General features: G+C 32.8%; 1 protein-coding gene across 1 annotated transcript; it reads left to right on the forward strand.

Annotated features, from left to right (window-relative positions):
* Positions 1-486: 486 nt before the first annotated feature.
* On the forward strand, positions 487-7,122 carry LOC143600769 (uncharacterized). The gene is made up of 9 exons (XM_077078360.1): positions 487-807; positions 2,642-2,743; positions 4,480-4,698; positions 4,790-4,848; positions 4,963-5,057; positions 5,730-5,842; positions 5,950-6,012; positions 6,098-6,174; positions 6,796-7,122. Exons 1-9 carry the CDS (start codon positions 487-489, stop codon positions 6,926-6,928), a joined length of 1,182 nt encoding a protein of 393 aa, XP_076934475.1. The 3' UTR covers positions 6,929-7,122.
* Positions 7,123-13,845: the final 6,723 nt, after the last annotated feature.

The following is a 13,845-nucleotide window of genomic DNA, read 5'->3' on the forward strand; positions in this document are numbered from 1 at the left end:
ACCAATTGACGAAGAGACAACACCTCATAAACCATATAACTCTTTCCTTACTATATAAAATTTTCTTCATTACACATTTACCCCTTATCCTAAATTTAATATCCGTACGACTTTCAAACAACCACAACTTTTTCACACGTTAATGTATATATATATATATTAAAAAAAATGCACCATAAAACCAGTATTTGATTCTCTGTAATTCGAGTACGGTATTACTATATTATTTTTATTTAAAAAGCTTAACATATTACGTAATTACAAGTTAGAACTAGCAAACACTCAATTGGGTTCGGATCACATGCCAGAAATAGTTATGGTCAGATAACGTGAGACAAAAAGGTTAATTTAATGTATCGTTACGCATATACGGGCACCAGATTACACATACAAGTATACAACTGTTATGTGACGAGTTTATAGACACCCGGTAGTAAGTAGCAAAATATAAAAAATATAAAATACTTTTCTTTTTATGATAACAACATGTCAAACCACCACAACCAAACCCTAACCCCACCACGGCCACCGTCCACGGCGGCAACGGCAACGGCAACGGCAACGGCAACGGCGGAAGCTCCTCCTCCGGCGTCAGCAAAACGCGGCCGTGAGGATACCAACGTGACCGATGAATCTGCAAACGAAGTGCAGGCGATTAAGCGTCGGATAGTATTAAGTCAAGACATAATATTCAGAATATTATTGCCGTCAAAAGAGATCGGAAAAGTGATCGGTAAAGGTGGACACCGGATTCAGAAGATCAGAGATGAGACGAAGGCTAATATTAAGATTGCGGATGCCGTTGCGGTTCGTTAATTGCTGATTAAGTTATTATGATCTGTCTCGTTAAAATTATTAAATATGTTTAGGTTATAATTAGTGTGTGTTTAAGTTGTTAAATTAGCTGATACCTCAGCCGCTAGGAAATAAAAAAGTATCGAATGCGGTTTTGATTATTTTAAAGGTCTATGATTAATTGCTGCTTATGTTTGCCCTAGGTTAGTGTTTGAGCGAAATGTGACTTATTAGAATCATTGGTTATTAGATCATTTGGTTTTAAATCTGTAATATTTGCATGAAATGATTTATGTAGTAAATTTATGTTACACTTTGTTCATAGCCGCTATTATGTGTTATTTTCTTTTCAAAATAGGTATGATTATTCATTCTGTATGCTTAGATATTGATATGTTAGGGTTACAATTAGTGTGTTTAAGTTGTTTAGAATAAACTGCGGTGTGATTATGTGAAAGGTCTATGATTAATTGCTTCTTATGCATCTGAAATTAGTTGATTTGTTTGTGATAAATTTATGCCACAGTTTGTTCGTAGCTACCGTTGTTTATTGTTTTTTCTTAAGATATTTATGATCATCTCGTGTATGCTTATATATTGATATTTTTAGGTAACAATTAGTGTGTTTAAGTTTTAGAATCAACTGCATTGTGATTATGTGAAAGGTCTATGATCAATTGCCGCTTCTGTAATTTGTCGATTTCTTTGCGTTGAATTGATTTGTGTGATAATTTAGGTTCATAGCTGCTATTGTCTACTGTGTTTTCAAACTAATTACGGTTATCAATCGTGTACGCATGTATATTTATATGTTTAGGTTACAAGTAATGTGTTTTAAGTTCTTTCGAATCGACTGTGTTGTGATTATGTGAACGTTCTATGATTTATTGCTTTTTTTGCATAATTTGTGGATTTCTTTGTGGATGAATTGATCTGTGTGATAAACTTAGGTTACAATTTGTTCATGACTGTTAAAAACTGCTATTTATTTGCTTAATAGAAAGATTTATAGAAAAAAACATGACTCTGCTTAACAATAGAACACTCTGAAAAGCCAACATACGACAAAGACTTTTTCTTGCCATCGGAAAAAGAAGTCCTAGTCCTATTAACATTGGAAGAAAAGGTATTATTTATGCATATTGATATGTCTGTTCCATAAAAAGAATTATTCTTAATTAATTGTTTTCGATTCACTGGATCTTACCTTTTTTGAAAAAAGTCAATTAAAAATCAAGATATGCACTAACTTATTTTTTCATTAAATATTAGTATTTTTTTGAGTCTTTTTAAAATCGTTCAAATATTTAAATCAAGAAAGTTATAATTGGTCAGATGATATGACCAAGTGACATATAGAAACGATTACTTATAATAGTGTACTACATCAATGATCAAAGTTTAAGCTAAAAAGAGTACTTTATCCTGATATGAATTATAGGATTAACTAAGGACATCACTCTAGTGAAATAAAAACTCTTGATTTTTGCTAGTTTATTTCAACTCATTACTTACTTCATTATGGTATTGATTGTTTTCCATTTCAATCACAACAATTTATTCGTAAAGTTATTAGCAGTTATTATCTTTTGCTTTTTAAAATTGATTATGATTATTTATTGTGTATGCTTATATATTGATATGTTTAGGTTATAATTAGTGTGTTTTAAGTTGTTTAGAATTAACTGCAGTGTGATTATGTGAAGTGTCTATGATTATGTGCTGCAAAGAGACTATTTGTAATGGGATGATGTTTTAATGTTTATACCGTGTGCATAATTTTCTTTTTAGAATCTGGTTTATATGTTACTTATGTAATTATATGTTTGTTTTTTGTTGAATGCAGCGACACGAGGAGCGTGTAATCATCATAAGCTCTAAAGACAGTGAGAACACTTTTACTGAGGCAGAGAATGCGCTCCGTCAAATTGGCACGTTGGTTCTCATGGTAATGATATATCTAGTCTTAACTTTTTAATCTTGGTTTTGCTGGTGTAATCTAAATCATAACTTCATATTTACAGTGCATATTACTAAAACTTTTCTTTTTAAATTATGGTTAATCAAAACTAGCACCCATTCCCGATGGTCTGGTTTCCGCCCCCAACCCCCTCCCCCTTTACCTTTTGTTAGAATATGTGCTAAAGTTGTTTTCTTTCTTAATATTGGCGCTGTTGATAGAGCAGATGTAGATTATGAGAGAAAATGGGCTGCATCTAATAAAGCAGATTTTGCATTTGGAGGCCAAAGGTAACTATAACAGTCTCTTTCCACTTTCGCGAAGTCCCCCCCCCCCCAATCTTATCCCTTCCCCCCTCCCCTCCCACCCCCGCTCCCTATGTCAACGTATTCCCCTGCTCCCATTCATTCTTCCTCTCTACTTATTGTTACACCTTTGAACTAGTGACTGCTGGTTTACTTGTGTGTTGACTGATACTATACTTAATCTTTGTAAATCACATGGTTATATATTTTAGAAATTTTGAGTTATAAATTAACTTATTCAGAACACCCATCTTTGGTCTTCTCATATGCCATATGACCATTTGACTTGCCTTGATAGTTTGTTGTATGGTAGGAGGTTTTCCAAGATACTGTCTAATTATAACTTAGTGATTTGGTTCTACCAAGGATTAAAGCAAGAAAAGTCGTAGCTCTTTTGCCCCCATGATAAACTTACCAAGTAATCTCCGACCCATTAGCTTGCTATCTATCTCTTGGTCACAAGTCACAACACTTACTTTTGCTTCTATATTTACTTACATTAGTTTTAGTAATTTTAAAATGCTACCATCTTCTCAAAAACATAATTGATGGATCTAAGCGCCTTGTTCTGTTATTGGAAGCAATTACATGAGCCTGCAACCAACACCGGATGGCGACACCCAAAAGTAGCAAATACTCATCACTTTCTCTTCCTTGGTTTCGGTTTACCGGTTGCTCAGTCAATTAAGTTACATAGCCTTTTTATGGCTTTGCGTAAAGAAGCTCTATTAATTGATTGGCTATAAATGCTGCAAGAATATTATTAGGGTTTCTGTCTTGAGAGCATTAAGTTCATGCATAACTTCTATACCAAGGCTATATTGATATTGATAATCCTTTTATATTTTTATGCATTACTTTTATACCAAGGTTATGATGATATTGATACTGATAATCCTGGTTGTTCTTTCACTTTATAACCAGAGTCGTTCTTTGAAAATAATCACTACCGAGTCAGACTCGGTAATTTTTCGGTACAGTATTACACAAAGGTTTAAGGTTATTTCTTCCAATTGTTACTCCATTTAAAATATATGCTTGTTTGGAAGCATATACTTTCTTGATTATACATATATTGTCTATTATATCAGCTTTATAAAGTGCGCAGTTCAGTTTGGATTTTGACACAATAAGATAGAATATCTTACAGTTTTAACAGCTAAGGTTTTTGTTTTTGTTTTTTAAGCAGTACTCTTTATACGGTATAACAATGTTTGTTGACTTTTATGGAAAGTTGATATTAATTGCGAAGTCAAAGCAGTGTGTTTGTTCACTTTTTTATGTGTTTCTCTTTTTTTTTTGTTATTTTATTATCTATGTATTTATTTTTCTTTGTTTTTTTATTATTTAATTATTTATTTTTTTTGTTTTTGGTTTTATTGTTGCTGATGAAATGTGTACCTAATTTCTAACATGTAGGATGATAATAACACCGAAGGACAGAAAGTCACAACAGGACACGTAGCAGCAAACACAATAAGACTGTTCATATCTGGTTGCCAAGCTGGCGGATTGATCGGTGTATCTGGTCAAAACATCGGTCAACTAAGAAACTCCTCTGGTGCAACTGTTACAGTACTTGCTCAAAATCAATTACTATTATGTGCATCTACTCATGAATCTGATCGAGTAGTACAGGTAGTTAATTACTGCTTTTTATCTTTTTTTAAAGTGGCTTTATTAACTAAATTATTGAATAAATTTATTTATTTATTTAAAATAATTGTAGATATCAGGGGCCGTTCCTGCAGTGTTGAAGGCACTTGTAGAGATTGGACGTCAATTAAGGTTTGGATTCTAGTGATTCTATGTTATGATTTATAATATGTATATGGCTTGATTTATTACTATTATTATTATTATTACTATTATTGTTGTTATTATTATTATTATTATATGTAGGGATAATCCACCTAAGCAAATAATCTCCATCAGCCCAACTTATAATCTTGGTTTCATGAATCGGCCTCCTCAGCAATATGTGGACCCTTCTTCAGGTTATTTAGTACTTCTCACTTGAATCTCAATCAGTCTCTGTAAACGAACTGAACGTTCAGTGAACCGTTCGGCGGGAAGCTCGTTTGTGTTCGTTTCTTTGGTAAACAAATGGAAATCAACAAAACGTTTTGTTCATATAGTTAAACAAACGAAGATGAACACATGTCCCGTTTGTAAAGGTTGTTTATGTTAAACAAACAAACATGAACACGTTCCGTTAGTTCATTTTTGTTGATCATATACGCTCCTTTATATTCTACTCTTTGTAAGTTCGTTCACAAAATTTTTTGCTCGTATAGTTAAACGAACGAACATGAACACATGTTTCGGTTGTTCATTATGTTCAATCACTTACGCTTGTTTATGTTTGTTCATTCAAGTTCTTTTGTTTATTTATCCATTAAAATTTTTTAGACCCACTACAGTTAGTCTAGTTTTATTACGTACTAATTAGCCTGACAATCATTGATGTCTGCATTTACTTTTAACTGGGGTTCAACCGGTTATGTTCGTTGATCTAATTTCAGCTATGTTCTTTCCGTTTGTCTATAATATTAACAAACGAACACACTCATTTTCTTAACGAACACGAACCTCGTTCGTTTAATTTTGTGTGTTTGATTGTATGCTCGGTTCATTTACTTAGTTTCTAAACGTGATGTCATGATCAGCTGAATATGTAACTTTGGAGATGATGATATCCGAGACGTTTATTGGTGGATTAATTGGAAGAAATGGATCGAACATATCAAGGATAAGAACAGAATCAGGAGCAACAATTAAAGTAATTGATTATTTTCCATTTATTTATTTATTTATTTATTATTTTACAATGTGTTTAAATGCATTTTATTTGTAGTTTTTGCTGAATTTGTTTTTAATATCTTGCAGGTTCATGGTGGTAAAGGTGAAAACAAACATAGACAAATTCATTTGGGTGGTAGTGCTCAACAGGTTGGTCTTTCTAGCAATTGCTGACGTGGCACAAAATAAAAGTTTATTTTTTAAATGATAATTAATTAAATTTGATTGAAAATAGGTTGCATTGGCAAAACAGAGAGTTGATGAGTACATATACACACAAATGATGCAACAAACTGGTGGTCAACATTCAATGTAAGTTTCATGATTTGAAAGAAACCATATTTTAATGTTTTAATTTTTTTAAAGTTAATTACACAGATAGTTCCTGTGGTTTGAGGCAAAGTAACATGTTCGGGTACCAACTTTGAAAAGTTGCATGTTTGGGCTCTGTGGGTCTATTAACTTTTCTAATAAGTTTGATAAATTACTAAAATACCCTTGAACTTTAACGCATGGATCTGATCATTATAAGCATTGAACACTTAGAATTTAGGATGTAGGGAGGATTGTCAAGACTCAAGATTTTGGCTTCATGTGTTCTTGATAGCAGGGGTATTTTGGTCATGTCTAAAAATTGTCATGTTTATTTACTTTTTATTCTTTAATAGGGGCATTTGGTCATTTTGCATATAGACTTTATAGAAAAGTTGCAGAAGTTAGTGTTGATATTCAAATTCGTAACCGCAAAACCCGAGCATGCAACTTTTGAAAGTACTCAAACCTGTTGCTTTGTTCGAACCACAGTGACCATCTGTGTAATTAACTGTAATATTTATAAAATTCAACAAATGATAGTATGTGTATATATATAATTTATAGAATTACTATATTATATACATCTATATAATAGATTTCTATATTTTTATTTATCAGGAATAATAATGATCCGGTGGCGTTGATGGCGGCAGCTCAAGCTCCACCAATGTTCTATCCACCGGTGCGACCGCAAGCAACTCTGCCTCTGGCTTATTATGGTGCACCGAACCCCTATGCACTGCATCTTTAGGTTCATGATCAGTTTCCAATGACAAATGTGTGGTAAATTTATAAATTATATTGTTAACTTGGGTAAGCTAAATGAGATGGTGTTTGTAATGGAATATACATTGTTAAATATGTAATTTATTTGTCTAAATGTAATGAAGTTTAACGTTTCTATAATCATATGTAATGACTTGAATGAAGTTGGTTTTAGTCCATGTGGTTTTATAAATTATCAGTGTAACAGTGTTAGTCCTAACAATTTAGAAATTAATGGACAAAGTTTTCATTTGACTTAACAATTTTAGTCTGACCAGTTAACCTCATTCATCGAACCGTTAGTTAATAAACATGTGCCGCTCACACTTTTAATGATTCAACATCAGACGGGGTAAAAATCAAAGCGGTGGTGTTGTTTATGTGCTTCTCCTACATTGAAACGTACTGCCTCCGAAAGTGTTTCCGCCCCTGTAGTATTTGTTTTAGAGGGGTTGGTTTTTTGGGTTTGGATGGTTTGCATGTTGACCACATTTTTATCTCTGTTGTAGGAGCTCTAATTAATGTGATTTGTTTTTCCATGCTTAGGTTAGTTGCTGCATTAATCTAACGAATCAAAATTTGTTATATAGAATGGTAAACAAAGTAGGGATGCCAAAAAAAAAAACCGGCCTAGGAACCAAACTTGTTTTATTAATATGAGTTGGACACTCGGACATGATTTGGTTGGACGCAATTTGGACCTGAACAAAACCATTGGGTTGAAATTGGTTTGTAATTCTGTAATACGCAATTGGTTTGAACACGATCAAACCTAAAGTGAAACAGTAAAAACTCAATTTTAAACCGGTCAAAACCAATACTGTCCTCTTGAAAACTGGTTTAGATCTGAACCGGTCTAGACAAAAGCCCGATTTGACCCAACCCGAGTCAAGCTTCGCCACTTCTTACATTAGTAAAAGCAAAGCCAAGATTTGACAGGTGTTTATTAATGAAAGATGTAAGAGAATCATATATGTTTTAGGAATAAATATGTAAACGGATATTTCTACATAAGCATGGCAAAACATGAGGTGTGTAGGGTACTAGGGTTTGGTGTTAGGTCAAAACAAGTTTAAATTAATCATATCAAGATCCACGATAACTGGATGACTAGACTGAGGAACGATCGTCCTGCCTCTGAGATTTAACTGAATGTTAATTAAACGCCTGCACATGGTATTTCTTCAACGATGAAAAAAATAGATGCAAAATGAAGATACATTGAAGAGAATCAACGAGAGACAATATAATCATTTATGGATGAGATTTTTATAAAGACAGATGTAAGTTTTTATAAATAACTCTCATTTTTATTAGACCAACTATGTGAAATCAATGTAAAAAGATGGGTCAACCAAACAATGAGAGACGAGACGAAGCCAAAACACTCTTACTCTCGTAGCATATTAAATATTGCTTTCTCTTTATTTTTAGACAAGGCAAAGCTCAAATGATGTTCCTATTTTCAGTGATTAATACCTTGCAAGCATGGTCAGCATATGTTCTTTTTGGACTCATTGCAACAAACTTATCTTCAAAAGACAAAGATGAATCACAATGAGCATGTGCATAGTTCGACCTTAGATCAACCAAGGGAGTACGACGAATGGCATAACCCAACCTTAGACCTGTCATACGGGTGCTAGGCAAATTTTCTTCATCATACTTTGTCTTGAGCCTCTTGCAAAAATAATAGCTTCATATTATCATCATATTCTTAAGTATATCATGCTTTAATATATCTTCCATATCAAGAGAGATCATAAAGAGATCATGGTCCTTATCAAGGTTAGAGCAAAGATGCATGTGAGGGTGTCAGGGTGATCAATACACACAGAAATTTGTGGCTCGTTTGCAGCATGTAGTCTACCAGGTTGGTAGATCATTGTTTAGCAGAAGAATGATCAAGAACATGTTTACATTCAGGTTTAAGTCGGGGGACTTATGCTCGCATGCAGGATTGGGCGTGGACTTGATTAAGAATACACCATACCCATAAATATTTGTATGTGTATGTGAACTTAACTCACGAAGTCACCGATGTTGTAGTTGACACTTTTTAGTACGTGTTAATGCACTTTGTCTAAGATATATGTGGGACTTGGATGGCATTTGGGGGAGGATTCTTAAAAATAAAGGCGTATGCCGGACCGTTATCATGAGCTTAGAAGCTAAGAGGGATGGTGGTTATAACCAACACCTAATTGTAGCAATACACTTAGTAAAATGTAAAAACTAAATATATGTTTTAGTTATTCAACTCAAGATAACTTTAATTACAAGTTTTGCATAACATAATAGTTCTTATGAGTAATTTGAGGTCGGTCATGCGAATTAGAAGGTTAGCTAGAAACTCGGGGCGCAAATGAGTCAAGTTATTTGCGAGCTACTCAATATCGGATTAATAAATAGCTTGAAACAAGCTGGGCCTTATCGAGCCTGAGTCTCAAATCAAGCTCATTTAGTTGTCGAGCACAAGTCTTGTATAAGAAGATCGTTTAAGCTCATCAAGTTTTAACGAGCCTATTGTATTTTTAAGTTCTTTTTTAGACTTCTATGTATTAGTTTCACACCTCACGGACTAACTCGAGCCAAGCCCAACACCCCGACCAAAGGCGGCGGAACATGCCGGGGTGCAGCAGATTGCTCAAGAACACTATGACACTATTAAAGTGATAATATTTACTCAACTTGTTTATTCCATTCAATAATCACAAATACAACGTGTCCAAGATAAAATACAAACAATTTCATATAATCACTGAATTTATTAAAGTATCCTAAAGGTATGAACTAAGTGATGAGTCTTCAATGTTCACGAGCAACCTAAGAGTAAACCTGTAACATGCGTAAAAATAGATTTGATCAACACGAATGTTTGTGAGCGATACACTAGTTTTGACATATGTATATAACGAGGCAAAAATCACAATTCACATGTGTAAATAGAATAATGCAACAACCATTGTAAATGTAAAGTAAATAACTGTGGCTTCTTTCTATTTGGTAACAACCAAAATACTCGGAGAATGAGGCCCTATTCTACTAGAACAAGGCTAAAGTAGTTAGGGGTGCATATGATCATACTTATTGAGGCTCAAGAACAACATAAAAATAAACACTCTTGCACATAATTAATTTGAGGCATAAACAAAGATCGAGCATATATTCGTAATAACACATAATGTTGAATTGTGGATTTGATAATGAGATCATAAAACAAGTAAGTTTGAATATGGTACGCATGCCACCCCCAAAAGTATAAAAGCATAAAAAGGGGGAGTGTGATTACTCACATGAAATAATAACTTGAAGGATTAGTTTGCGGTAAAACGGAAAGGTAAGTTCAACGAGCAAGACCTAGATTGAGGGGGTCTTGAGTTAGTAGATGGTCTTAAAAGCTTTAAAGTAAAATAACATGACAAGTAAGATAAATAATTAAAGTTTGAGGGTTAAAGTGTAAATACATAGGAAACCAAAGTAACGGTTTTTGAAAAGTAAGTTTGCTCAAAATCGGGTCTCGGTATTCTATTCATTAGTTTTACTTAACCTTTGTTAAGTAAATATGTGGGGATTGGTTTTAATGCAATAGTGCACGACCCCTTGTTAGATATACCAAAACGCGATTTTAAATAGTGTTCGGTTAGTCGATCGAAGCTTGTTATGAGATCAAGTTGGATCCGACATACCAAGTAATTTAAGAAAATATTTATAATTAGTTTGTAAAGGTCTTAAAAGAAAAAGTCAGATTCGGTGACGCTAAACATAACTATTGTGTTTTAAGCGAGTGAACTCGGTTTAGTTCGGTTTGATTCGGTTTAGTTGGTTCAAGACTTGGTATGTGATCAAGTTTGGGTCCAACAAATCCATATTATAATAACAAATACAAAATATAAATAAAAGAACTTAAACGCTTAAATCTTACATACAATTTGTTTTAAAATAATTACATAATGAGTTAAACGAGAGTTCGGTCTTGGTTCGGTCCTTGACACAGAATAAGACCGAGGATGGTTACCACATACCCAATACCATAGAACTTATCAAAATAAACTTAGAAACAATAATACTCAAATCCTATATACAATATGTTAATAACAAAATATTTAAACAAAAGTTCGGTTTTGGTTCGGTTCTTGACTCGGAATGAAACCGAAGATGGTAACCACATACCCAAATACCATTGAACTATTAAATGATTTGGAAACTAAAATAATTAAGAACTAAACAATATTAAGAAGATTAAACAAAATTAAAGCATAAATTGAAGTGTTTAACAAGGACTATAATAGTCCTCCATGTAGCCTTGCCTAGCAATAACGAAACCGACCATGTCCGGAGAAGGGAAATCCAAGGAAACAAGGGGAGTATGTTTTAAACAAGCTATAATAATAATCTTTAATTAACAAGAATTAGTTAGAAACAAAGATTAGCATGAGTTTGACCTTGAGAAGTCAAACTATCAAGAGTTTAAAGAATGGATGCTTAGATCTTAGATTGAGAGACTTTGAAGAAGAAGGAGCAAACCAAAATGGGGGTATGGGACTTGTTTTTATAGTGAAAAAAGTATAGTTTACTCATAAGAGGTATACATGCAAGTGACTGGTTAAAATTGGTCAAACAATGCACAAAACAAACAAAAAAACGAGCTAGTGACCTGCAGGTACATGGTGGCACTGCGCGACCACCCTGCCCCTTAGTGGCCGCGCGGCGAGACGCCCCCTAGGAGTAGGGTTTAGTCTCCAACTTTGATTATTTGTCGATTTATGTCCCTGAAGTTTATTTTGAGTCGTTTTTAGCCATAGAAGGGTGTTTTTAAGGTACCAAAAAGGACGTTTCGCGATCCAACAAGTGTGAAACAAATTTGTTGCATATAAACCACTATTTTTATTAATTACAAAGAATCCGAACGATAACACGGGTCGGGTTTTCCATACAAATACAAATACGATTAAATCGAAAAAGACGTATGTCACCCTTGGCTCATTTAAAGCACTGCACACGAGCTACAACCGAGCCTAGGCTCGCTAAGGTTTTTTCATAATATATCAAAATAATTAATAGAATTATAGATGGCCCGAGCAAGGTCCATGTGCAAGCTTCAACAACAGCTTACGAGCCAAACTCGAGCTTTATAAAAAGAGCTCAAAACAATCTTGAGCCCTCAAAAGTTAGAACAGATGATACGTCGAATCATAATATATTAATTAAGTTAATCTATTATTTAGTTTTCTTATTATACTCTAATTGTGTTTCCTTATTGTTTATCTTTTCCTATTTTATGTGTTTTCTTTTCCTATAAATTGTAATCGTTTCAATAAGAAAAATAATAAGAAAACTATCTCAAGTTTGGTTTCTCTTCTTCTCTCTTGTTCTTGGAGCCTAACCCACTCTACGGGTCTAATGGGAGATTGACAATCTCGAATCAGTCTCTATCAAAAGAGGTCAAGCCTAGTCTAGCTTTGGCTCGGTACATAAAAGATGTAACTTTTCTCACAAGCTAAAATGAAATAATTGTTCAAGAACTGAAAATGTCACCTTTTTGATACTACAAGGGCCAAATAGTAAGTATTTCCATACGTTGACTTCACTTACCATTTCTAACTAAAGTGTTTCAGTTCCAAACCCCCCCAGTTCAAGTGAGACAAACATCAAAGTTCGTCACAAATCTTTTCGAGTTCCAGAAATGGAAGCTTTGATTCTGAATTTTGATTATAAATTTTATATATGATAACTAGTATTAGCAACCCGTGTATTACACGTGATAAGTTAATGTAAAAATTACAATGAATAATTTAATACAAATAATAAAAGAAAACTAAGTCTCTTTATATTATGTAAAAAAATTTATTACAAATATAGTCACTTTATATCATCAAATGTATTTGAATTTTAAATCAAGAATGAGTTGTTCTACCATCGGTATACAATAATGAAATGTCTCTAGAAGCAATATTTAAAACAATGAGATCTTTTGATTTGAAAGATGTAGCTAAAGTCGTTCACAAAATTGTTTTACACTTCATATCCGGCCATAGACAAAAAGACACCAGATTTTCCTTTTTGAACAACTTTCATGATGTTCTTATAAACACATTGTTGTTCAACTATCACAATAGTCTTATGATAAATATAATAACTGAAAATTTTGTCTATTATTTTTAAGACTAAATATTAGTAAAATATTTAAAAAATAATTATTATAGTTTTCTTTAATACGAATTTGCCTCAAAAATCGAATGCTAGTGCACTCTTTAAATATAATTTATGACATTAATAATTCAATCAATGGAGATTGACCAATTAATACGGTATGTTAAATTTATAATCAATACTATATTTAGAACCAAGATTTTTTATTTCTTTTCCATTAATAGAAAAGAAGTGAATTGGACGAAAATTTGATAGTGAAAATTAATGTCAAAATACCATGTATCCAGAATTATTTTCTTTTATTATTATAGGTTGATGTATTATTTAGTATCATAATCTTAAGTGTAATAATAATAATAATAAATTCTTTAGTTAAATATTTAAAATTATATAAACTAGCAAATAGAAGCCACACTTTGTGGCGGCTATAAAATTTATCAGTTTACAATAAATTACAGAGAAAACCTAAAAATATAGTTGTAGTATAACACAAAGCATACTGAAACATGTTATTACTATTTTTTTGTAACTTTTATTATTTAACGTTCAAACTCATGTTATTAAACATGTGTACTAGACAGGTACTCGATAAAAATGAAAGAAAACATTGTACGATTAATTGGTTAGTTTAATACGTGTGTTAAAGAAATACCCACAAAGGTTAACAATTCTAATTACTAGTATTAGAACAATAGGTTTGTTTATGTACCAACTCGGATTTTTCAAATTAATATTTTTATTAAATACCCG

The sequence above is a fragment of the Bidens hawaiensis genome, unplaced genomic scaffold, assembly GCF_021521415.1.
Source record: "Bidens hawaiensis isolate Kalapana, Puna unplaced genomic scaffold, B.hawaiensis_p1.1 tig00054876_1, whole genome shotgun sequence".
NCBI classification, from domain to species: Eukaryota; Viridiplantae; Streptophyta; class Magnoliopsida; order Asterales; family Asteraceae; genus Bidens; species Bidens hawaiensis.

Excerpts from the sequence above, each read along its gene's own strand:
- LOC143600769 (XM_077078360.1), top strand. The coding sequence starts at position 487 with ATGTCAAACCACCACAACCAAACCCTAACCCCACCACGGCCACCGTCC. Across the intron at positions 4,699-4,789 it reads AATCTGATCGAGTAGTACAG|ATATCAGGGGCCGTTCCTGC; the intron begins GTAGTTAATTAC and ends AAATAATTGTAG. Across the intron at positions 5,843-5,949 it reads AATCAGGAGCAACAATTAAA|GTTCATGGTGGTAAAGGTGA; the intron begins GTAATTGATTAT and ends AATATCTTGCAG.